Source organism: Guyanagaster necrorhizus (assembly GCF_019112545.1).
Source record: "Guyanagaster necrorhizus MCA 3950 unplaced genomic scaffold BT62scaffold_36, whole genome shotgun sequence".
In the NCBI taxonomy this organism is placed as follows: Eukaryota; Fungi; Basidiomycota; class Agaricomycetes; order Agaricales; family Physalacriaceae; genus Guyanagaster; species Guyanagaster necrorhizus.
Window position 1 is genome coordinate 383,267 of NW_025064915.1, and position 10,180 is coordinate 393,446.

The 10,180-nt window shown below is 46.8% G+C and overlaps 5 protein-coding genes across 5 annotated transcripts; 3 read left to right on the top strand and 2 right to left on the bottom strand.

Moving 5' to 3' along the window:
- Positions 1–372: 372 nt before the first annotated feature.
- Positions 373–777, top strand: BT62DRAFT_907692 (uncharacterized protein; the record flags this gene model as incomplete). The annotated part of the gene is made up of 1 exon (XM_043183671.1): positions 373–777. A coding segment is annotated over one exon (405 nt), but the record flags the coding sequence as incomplete, so codon positions are not given.
- Positions 778–1,434: 657 nt separating this feature from the next.
- On the top strand, positions 1,435–1,997 carry BT62DRAFT_936956 (uncharacterized protein). The gene is made up of 3 exons (XM_043187217.1): positions 1,435–1,606; positions 1,660–1,732; positions 1,778–1,997. The coding sequence occupies exons 1-3, from the start codon at positions 1,569–1,571 to the stop codon at positions 1,934–1,936; spliced, it is 270 nt and encodes an 89-aa protein (XP_043035151.1). The 5' UTR covers positions 1,435–1,568; the 3' UTR covers positions 1,937–1,997.
- Positions 1,998–2,068: 71 nt separating this feature from the next.
- On the bottom strand, positions 2,069–3,094 carry BT62DRAFT_936958 (uncharacterized protein). Its single transcript, XM_043187218.1, has 3 exons — positions 3,025–3,094; positions 2,260–2,962; positions 2,069–2,183 (listed from the first exon to the last, which is right to left on the bottom strand). Exon 2 carries the CDS (start codon positions 2,668–2,670, stop codon positions 2,491–2,493), a length of 180 nt encoding a protein of 59 aa, XP_043035152.1. The 5' UTR covers positions 2,671–2,962; positions 3,025–3,094; the 3' UTR covers positions 2,069–2,183; positions 2,260–2,490.
- Positions 3,095–4,331: 1,237 nt separating this feature from the next.
- On the bottom strand, positions 4,332–5,279 carry BT62DRAFT_478107 (uncharacterized protein). The gene is made up of 4 exons (XM_043181095.1): positions 5,051–5,279; positions 4,989–4,994; positions 4,562–4,932; positions 4,332–4,504 (listed from the first exon to the last, which is right to left on the bottom strand). Exons 1-4 carry the CDS (start codon positions 5,103–5,105, stop codon positions 4,469–4,471), a joined length of 468 nt encoding a protein of 155 aa, XP_043035153.1. The 5' UTR covers positions 5,106–5,279; the 3' UTR covers positions 4,332–4,468.
- A 1,141-nt stretch (positions 5,280–6,420) lies between these two features.
- Positions 6,421–8,828, top strand: BT62DRAFT_936962 (HD-domain/PDEase-like protein). Its single transcript, XM_043187219.1, has 12 exons — positions 6,421–6,576; positions 6,628–6,664; positions 6,712–6,806; positions 6,856–7,024; positions 7,073–7,219; positions 7,267–7,329; positions 7,382–7,444; positions 7,494–7,618; positions 7,672–7,820; positions 7,870–8,143; positions 8,195–8,285; positions 8,338–8,828. Exons 1-12 carry the CDS (start codon positions 6,519–6,521, stop codon positions 8,624–8,626), a joined length of 1,560 nt encoding a protein of 519 aa, XP_043035154.1. The 5' UTR covers positions 6,421–6,518; the 3' UTR covers positions 8,627–8,828.
- Positions 8,829–10,180: the final 1,352 nt, after the last annotated feature.

Here is a 10,180-nt window from a genome sequence, read left to right on the forward strand (position 1 = left end):
TAATATTCAGGCTGATATGCTTTCCTGACTTTTTTTGGATGAATATCATCATAAATTCCCTGCTGACCATGTCTGCACTTTCACTCTACTAAGAGACCTACTGCCAGCATGATGGAGACAATCTTTCTAACTGCACTGGGCAACCATGCCTCTTGCATTGCTCACCCAGCTTTCTTCTTTTTTCTTCTCAATGAACATGTTCTGTTTCTCTAAGCTCATGTGATCAAGCTCAGAGCAGCAAAGAGTTATGCAACAGGAGCATATGACTACATACAGTTTTGCATTACTCATGCACTGCCCCTTGAACCAACATCACTTACTCTCAGCAGATACATCACCTATACATCCTAGTTCATCTCATCTGGCCTAAAATACTTGACTGGAGTCTATCACTTTCTAAAAGACCTCTATTCTGACTTTGATGCCAGTCACAAACATCCCATGGTGCAAGCTACTATCCATGGCTCAAGAAAGACAAGAGATGATCCCACATCCCAAAAACTACCCCTTCAATTATTCTATTTGATCACCTTTTGTCTTCTCACTAACATCTCAGATTCTTATGATGACCTCCTATTTGCCACCATTCTTGCTTGCTACTTTTATGGCTGTCACCAGTCAGGTGAGCTTATTTGGAAAAATGACAAACAACTTCAGGACTTTCACAAAATAATCAAACATTCTTCCTTCATTCTCCAAAAGAATAATATACAATATCATCTTCCTTACAACAAATCTGATCTCTTCTACTATGGCACTGACATCCTACTCATATGACAGGAGCTCACCAACCCAGTCACACTCCTATCACAATATATAAAACATCAAGATCTTCTTTATGGCTCACATGCTCCACTCTTCCTTTATGAAAATAGTGATATTCCATCATGAAATTAGTTTGACAAGAAGTTTTTTGCAATTCTAGGCAGAGACTTTGATGGCCACTCTGCTAGGGCTGGAGGAGCTACATTTTATGTATCACTCAGACTTTCAGAGTCCATTATACAAGCTCTTGGTTGGTGGTCTTCTAAAACATGAACCACCTACATTTGGGAACACCCTGCCCTGCAAGCACAACTGTAATTGGCATATTTATGCATTCATTATTCCCTTCCCTAATCTGCAACCCATTCAACCTTCTTGAACCACCACCACCCCCATCTCTCACCAACCAAAAGCACATAATAGCCATTCACACATTGTAATTGATTTGAGGGCAGTCTCTGAGGCCTTCATTATAGCCAGTTACATCCCACTCCTTGAGCGAGCAGCAGAGGCTGAGGATTTATGCAAAATAACAATCCCTCAGAGCCAGATTTGGCATTTACTTCCATATGCAGGAGTAGATAGGCTTTTTTATAAAAATGTAACGTATTTGTCACGTGATGTCCTTCGTTCCGCTTGAGGCACGCCTTACGACATCGGCGTCAAACGGTCGTCTTTTCTGGTTACCTAGGATGCATGGTTCCCTCCAGCTCGTTCTCCAGCTTTGATGTTTAGGCCATCTACCAATTTTTTTTTTTTCTTCAACTCGTCAATTCGACTAACTCCCGAGGTGGGCAAATTACATGTTTCCATGGGTACTGCGACCTCTAGTGACCTCGCCGTGAGTGCAGTGCATTCCTCACTATGCAGCAATGTTCCATTAATCACGTACAGGTCGTTTACCATCCTTGCGGTGAACTGTGGGGCTCCGTTTTGGTCTACAAAAGTTGCTTGGTTTCCTCCGAAGGTGATAAACCACCCTTCTTTATCCAGCCTACTGATTGAGATTAAGTTTGCCGAGATGTCAGGGCAATGGAGAGCTTTGCTAAGGATGAATACGTTTTGTGAACCTGCAGTAGATGACTTCAGGGCTACAGTGCCGATCCCTTCAATATTCAGTGATGCTCCGGCCTTCGAGGAAGTTCCTGACGTTTTGCCTAAGGGCCTGTAGTGGAAGAAGGAATCTCTGCTTCGGATAAAGTGGGTGGATGCTCCAGAGTCCCCATACAGCAGTGAGTTGTCTAATGCTTGACTAGTATTATTGACCACTAGTGCTGTTTCCTCTCTCCAGACTTTCTCGATGGTCTTAAGGGTTTTCTCGTCGATGCGCGTGTTCAGTGCAGTGACGTTTGTGTAGACGGAACCTGGATCGGATGATGACGTGTTGGAGGTGGCTAGGTTTCCGGAGCTAGGCACAGGTGCGTCCCGTTTCCCTTTCCACCAAGGCGGGTATTGACCCTGTCTTCCTCCCCCTAATTTCCAACACTCGTCGAGAGCATGGCCTATTCCCTTACAAGCGTCATTCGGGCTGTGAGACTTGTCCGACCCCGGGGCCGTATTCTTCCTTGAAGAAAGGCTTTGAACTTGAAGGGTTAGAGCCTGGATAGACGCTTGGAGTTCCTGAATTGTAGACTCTTGAGCGGATGAGGAGTTATTGGCAGTGTTCTGTCTGACTACGTGTTCGCCGTGGGCAATGAGACGTCCGATAACGATAGTGAGGCTGCTTCAAGCATATAGAGTGCTGACGACCGAGTCCCAGGACTCAGGGAATGAGTCGAGTAGCGTGGTTTTGAAACTCTTGTCGTCTATAGCTGCGCCGGCGTCGTTTGCTTCCTTCCTGAGCTTGCACATCCTCTCTACATATCCTCCATCCCCGCTAACCTTTTCTCCGTCCTGGTATTTCATAGTTTTCAGTGCTCTCTCCCTACGGCTACGAATCAAGTCTGAATAGGCACTGTACTGGGTCTTGAGAATAGTCCAAGCCTCGTGAGATGGCTTCTTGGGGTTTATTCCAACACCAAATATGTCTTTGACGTTGCGAACGATTGAGGCAAGTGCTACGCTCTCGTGTTGTGCGTATTCGAGCAGGTTGGGAGTCAGGCTATTGATGGGGGTGGATGGTAGTGGCGCTATAGTCTGACCGGGGATTGAGACCTTGTTTTCCCAATAGTTGACGAGTCCGCGGGTATTTCCTTCGGTCAGCATTATCATTTTGAATGCTGCCCAGTTCTCGTCGTTGAACTTCTCGTCATCATCTAGTTTGATGGGTATGGTTTGTTGTGATGTAGTTGTCATGATAGGGGGAATACGACGTTTCGTTTGTACAATCTATGCAGTTTCTTGATTTGACCGTTAAGAACGTGTGTTATTAACCCAGAGGGATGAGCACGGGGTCCAGAACCTGTTAGGAATAATACAGCTCAGTTAGTCACACGTTATGGTGGTGATCAATTGATGTGCAGAGAGGGGTGGAACGATAGGTATATGCGACAAAAAGGGGTTGGTGATATATATATGGTAAGAAGGTCCAGTAAAGAAATAGAAAAGCAGTATTGGGAAACGGGATAGGCTGAACCCTCGACATCTCAGGCTCTTGAAGAGCGCCTTGCGAATCCACGTCGGCCTCGATGTACACGTAAGGGCTTGGATCTGTGGATTCTCCAGTTCCTTCACGGACCTTCATGGCAGGCAATAGCGTTGTAGTGAGTTCCGTGTATTCCCCCTCAGTTTCGTAGACCAATTCGTGAAGCTGATATCCACGTGTTGCAAACCACGTTGCCCACGAGCGCCACCACTGTAGACGAGGCTCGTATTCCTCCAGGTCGCGAGGATCCACATTCTCCTTGCAGGAAGCACAGAAAGTTAGTTGAGCACGTTGCTACGCATGGTATACTCTTACTGAGGGCATGTCACGGTGGTAGACGCAGTGGTGAAAGTTGGTTTACGGCAAATTCCGTCAACTCAATAATTGTTCCGCGGGACAGCCGACACTATCTTCTCGCCTGCCAGCCTCTCTGCAGTCGCTGTGAGGAATTTTTATATATAAGTAGTTTTGGATTTCCCTAGTGGAAAAAAATTCTGTATACGTCTCCGCTACTTTCGGAAATGGTCTGCTTATCGAGAACCGCCTGTCCCTCGCACGACTATATGGCTTCGCAGGATCTGTTACCAGAAAGTCGGTTATCATCGGCTAGTAGTTAATGCTCGCTGGATACTAGGCTTTGGTTCGGCGCCTTTCCTCCTTATGCTTAGTGCGGGTACCGGTGACACTTTGAGAATATGGATACTGTTCTCATATATGTTGGAATGACATTGTGTATCCACTCTGATTTTACAGCAATGATCAGAACAGTGCTCTATCCAAGAACTTCCAGCGATGTATCATACTACGATGGGCCGAGTCTTTGTTCCCTTGGGACGATAAATTAGCTCCTTAGATGGCAGAATCGTCGTCCTCAGAATCTCACTACCCTGGAGCTCCTCACGCCTTCGATTTGACCCCATCCAAGGTGCTCCTTGATTCTTAGCCGCGTTCGGGGGTTGTGGAACCCAGTCCGGCGACCCTTCAACAAGCTCACGTTGGAAATCAACTTCATACCCCGCGCACTTCATTTTCCATACTGCCAATACCTAAATGCCTTGGAGGATCGATTTCTGCCGGATGGCGTAGATGAACGATAGCTCTGCAACGAGTACCATATCCTTACTTGGGCATCTTGTGAGCCCAAGCTGAGACAACCTTAGGAGCAGGTCAGTAACTCTACCAATGTGACCATTAGTATATGAGATCGCTCACAACACGTTTCTGCCCCCTTCCATTCTTCCACTGACAGAGGCGCAGCTCTTTCCATCTTAAACTGTCCCATATATTGCCACTTCCCGCTGTTAATCCGCGAGAAAACTCTTTGAGTTTCTGGCCACTCGATATTGCCCGATTTACTGGATGAGAAGAATAGCCCTGGGTTCCCCGGGCATTTGTGGAGCGTGATGATTCATGTTCAAGTTGAGAAACATGAAGTCGTTCATGTGGTGTATAGTGAGAAATTTTTGAGCGATATTCGGAAAGGTTTCTTGGGTGTTTCCGCCCCGAAATTGCGGCATGAAGCGACGATCTGCGGCGTCCTCGGATATAGGGATCAAGATGCACAATCACAGTTAGGGATGCCTCTGATACGACATCGAACAGTGTCTAGGGATAGTTCTAGGTTTTTGATTGTCTTTACCTTGGGCTAGAGAATCGTTACTATGAAGTTCTGTTGAGATGTGTGACAAACCTGCACCCTACCTTTCTTTCGCTTGAGAACGCATTTTACCAAACAGTACTCATTGCGAACCCTCATCCATTCTTGTCAGTGAAGTTCGATTTCCTCGGAATCGCAGATTGAGTGTGCGAAATGTCGTCCAGTACGAAAGCCTGGCCTGTCAAACACACACACATGCCTCCGAGACCACGCCATCGTTCTGTTGTGGTCTGAATTGCCTTTTTGGTTTCCATAATCTAAATTCTGGTTATCGTCTTCACTGGCACTGGGGACTACCCGACGCCTCTATTAATGGGGCAGTTCAGAGCGGTACATCAGGGAACTATTGGCGTGAATGAAAATGCTGAGGTAGACAAGATATGCGACCGTTAGAACGAAGAAATACCTGCAAAGGCCTCTTGTCAGAGTTTGTTGACGAGAGAGGATTTCATGAAGGTAATACGGTCTTTTGAGCAATTTCTGAGTACCAGAAATCCGAAACAATGGCTTCAATGAGCTCAAAAGGGAGCTCAGACCCCGGACTGGTCATTGTGGCGACGCGCGTATGGAAAGAAACGATCTGCACAGCCATGTGATAGGGAAGAATTTGAAATTTCTGTCATTGTAGAATTTGTACTGAGTTTATAAGTTCCGCAAAGCATATTAGGTATCGTCGTATCATGTGCAAGAGCTGGAGACACATCCAGAGATGATATTGTGCAGCGAGTTCGTACATTGTGGCCAGGAGACACCTCATTGAAACTGATCGATGATACTTGTGAGATGATTTCGAACTATGTCCAGTGGCAACTCTGCGTCCTTAGATTTCTTTACTTCGGGCTGGATAAATGGATCATGAAGAAGTTGATTATACTGAGGTCGAATTACATTATATAACAAGTACTTGCATTAATTCGTCATTGTGTTTGGCCTTTCCAATGTTATGTGGAAGATTATCGAGAACAGCACGCAACCCGGGAACACACAAGTCGGAGGGGGAAATCTAGGGAATACTTCATTTTCTTTTGATACCGACCGTCAATCATCCACATCCAGAGCGGGATTATTGTGCCAGCGTATAGGTTCTGTGGGACGGATTGAAAGCCCAAGTCCCTAGACTTTGCCAAAAGGGCAGATATCCTCGAGATTTCAGCTGGCGACAGCTCTGTTCTTTTCCTTTAGACTGCCCCTTGCCAATTTCATACTCTGAGTCCTAAGAGAATGAGAATCCATGAAGAGACGACTGGTAGAAAATCAGAGTTGTGGAGAGCTTTGGATACTCGTAGGTCGAGAAGAACTTTATAATTAAGAACATGATATCTGATTGGATACCGGATATCGGACCGTTTACCACGTGATCCCTGCGAGCACGTGAGAACGACCGCGGCCGATTCGCCGTTTCTTCCTTCTTTCATTTCTACCACATTCTTCCATCAGGGCCTGCCTTTTCGTGTTTACGCGGGGAAACTGAAAGAATATCGACAAGTACTCCTGTAAGCTACTCAAGATATCATGCCTGGAGCCAATCGTTTTGTCCTGAGATTCATTAAGGATCCCATTCACGACCTCAGTACGACCTCATTCTGTCCTATAGCTCCCTGTTATCTGATAGAGCCCTTAGTTGAAGTCAGTCCTCGACTTTCCGTCTTTTTAGATACGTGCGTAGCTGGTATAATGACTCGTGTCAATTCTAATTGCAAGATAGACGCCAATTCCAACGTCTACGCAACATCAAACAACTGGGAACTTCGTACTACGTCTGGCCTGGAGCTTCACATAATAGATTTGAGCATTGCTTAGGTGCGCCATCCGAATTCTGGGCTCTCTGTCTTTGACACGACAATGAAAGGTGTTGCGCACCTCGCCAAGACTCTGGCTACGAACTTACAAACGAAACAACCAGACTTCGGGATCAGTGATAGGGACATCGAGTGCGTCGAACTTGCCGGCTTATGTCATGACCTTGGACACGGACCATGGAGCCACGTTTGGGATGCATCGTTTATGCCAATGGCACTGTACGTTCATTCTTCTGTGTAAACTGACCGGTAGTGATTTTTTACTAGACCAAAATTGAAAACACCGTGGAAGCATGAGCAAGGCTCTGAGATGATGTTCGACTATCTTGTAACGACCAACAATATCGAAATCGAGGAGGCAGACACCAAATTCGTGAAAGCTCTAATCGCCGGGGACCCGGCGAAATGTGACCCGCATGTTGATCGCTCTCCATTTACGCGTCCTCTTAGTCCTTGCATAGGTCCGAAAAGGGGTTTCTCTTTGATATCGTAGCCAACAAGAGAAATGGCTTGGATGTGGACAAGTAGGTGCCCATTGTCCCTGCTTTCCGTCTATTTGATGACACTTAACGACAGGTTTGATTACTTTGTTCGCGACTCCCATATGATTGGCGAACCCATCAAGATCAATCTTACACGGTATGCAGAAGAAACGTTCGCTCTGCCAATATTCCTGATAGCGTTTCAGCCTACTCAAGTCAGCCCGAGTGATAGATGGCGAGATCTGTTATGACATCAAGGACGCCAACAATATCTATGAGGTGTACAATACTAGATTCCGCTTGTACAAACAGATCTATAACCACAAGACGGGTAAGAATTTCTTCAGACCTTCTGAGAGCTAATAACTGACAATTTCATTGCAGCCGCGGCCATTGAGTACATGATTGTTGACGCTCTCCTCCTGGCTGAGCCGTATCTGCAAATAGCCACCCGGGTGTTTGATCCCGCAAAATTCACATACTTGACCGACGATATCATGACGCAAATTGAATACGAAGCGTTAAGCAATCCAGTGAGTATCCATCTTTTGAAGTAAGCACAACATCTCACTCATGTACAAGGATCTGGCTCCTGCTGCTGCAATTTTTGACCGTATCCGGACCCGCGAATTGTACAAGAGCGTCGATTATAAAACGGTTGATTGGGCTGACCACAAGTTCTTCGAGGGGGAGATAACGCCAGCCAAGATTGTTAGGGAAGCACACAATGATATGACCGAGCCTTCTGGGCTTACACCTGATGATGTCATTGTATCCTTTTCACCCATGCACTACGGTTTGCTTGATGAAAATCCCTTGCGCCACGTCAAGTTCTATTCCAAGGCTCGGCCTGATGGTGCGCTTCCTCCTCCCTGCCCTGGTTTGATCTGAGTGTTCCATCACCTAGTGTGTGCTATCGCTCAACCGGGTGACTATTCGAGCCTCGTACCATCGGTCTTTGGAGAGGTACTTCTTCGTGTATACACAAAAAAAGCCGAGCAAGTCGTCAACTCTCCTTGCAAAAGGACGTTTTTGCTCAATATTTTCTAGGTACTACTCCGATGTGCAGGCTGGATACCGGGCTCTCCTTTCCAAGATTGCCGGCAGACCATCTGTCACTGTACGCACGCCACCTGCCACTGAGACATCTTCTACCCCCGGACCGTCTCGCAACAATGGCGTGGCTGCACTTGATCGTTCGCCTGGTGGGAGCAGATACGGCGAGAACCAGTTTACCACTGTGGAGCGAGGTTATATTCCGGCTAGTCCTGCCAAGCAGCTGAAACGCGAGGTTGGGAACTCGGAGGCGGAAGGATCTTCGAAGAAGAAAAGGCCATGAGCGTGGTGTCGTGGTTGGGATGATTAACTTTTCGGATAGATTTCTTGTTCCCGTAGATATCAGTAGACTTTACTCGTATCCCGCCTGTCATTTACACGGACTCGATGTCTTTTTACTTGTAAATAGCTTTTTCGTGTAGTATATGAACCTATTCCGCTTGTAATAAGTCCATAATAGGTTCGCCGTCAATGGCTAAGCTCCCATTATGCCCGCCGACCCCGCCGCCGTGCTACGCGAGCTCCACATGGATATTTCGGTCATCTTCTATCCCTTCCACGGTCCTTACAGACTCACCATGTCACTGCCTTTTCATTTCCCTCGCCTCAAACTCTTCCTTCACCCACTTATCTGCGAGCTTCCATGCCCCCCGATGCCCGTATTGACCACGTATCGGCTCCTAAACGGTTGCTCAAAGGCTGCCTTTGGGTGAGAGAGGCGAAGATATGGGAGACGGTGTAGTCATTAGGCCAGTGCTTGAGTGGGGGATGGAGGTGGGTGGGGTAAAGGAATGGCTATAGGGGACTGGCATCTGATATACGAATGTAGATTGGAGGTATCCTGCAGCTAGCATGATAGGAGAAGCTGGAATTATTTGAGCGCAATGTGAGTTTGAGATGAACTGCTGCGAGACTGGCACGGCGGTACAGGGACCTGGAGCAGGATGTTTCTTAAGGAGAGCGAATACGAGCCCAGCTGTGCTAGTGGAAGGGTAGCTCAGATCCAGAGAACCACGGCTATATAATGACCTCCTGGTTGAGATTGACGAATGAAGCTCCCTTAATAGACTGTTACGAATACGGGACAGTAATCTCTGATGGGTGTGGACGACTCGGACACTGCTGTTCCCATTTCCGAGACTGGGGGATTGAAGGTGTCCAAATACGACAATGGAGCCTAAATTGTTCAGCAGAGTTGAGAACCATGAAAGCTGGAAAGAGCGGGAAAGTGGGAATCATTTCCTGGAGACGAATCTGATCGACGTGGGCCTATGAATAGAAGGGAGCCATCAGCGTCCAGGGAAAGCGCCAAGGTGCATAGAGAGCCTGCAGTAACTTTGAGCTAAAGGATAGCAGTACGCTTGATCCCTGTGCTACTTGCTTTATACCAGAACACTAAAGTAACGGTGCGCTGTAGTTCTTCCAGGTGCTCCTTCATAGTCCTTCCTTTCCGAGTCATACACGGCTATGCAGAACGAGGCATCTACAGCAATCACTGAGTCATTTCGACTGAGATGCTGATCAGTGTACGCATCTAGTGGCGCAGCGGTATTCGGTCCTTAAAGTGATAAAGTGGGCGCTGTCATGATGAAAGTACGCTTGATTCTGTCTAGTAAACGTGGTAGGTACAACGTGCAACTCCAGATGCAGAAATCTGTGCTGTGGAACGGTGTACATTGGTATCAAGTTAATAAGATGAGTGTCTACAGACTCACCGCAAACTTAGTTAATTAATCCTGTGGTCCTCAGGTAAGAACTTAACATATGACAAAAATCGGCATTGTCCGAATCGGAATATACAGCGCATCACATGATCGTGACTGGGGTAAAGTGGCGT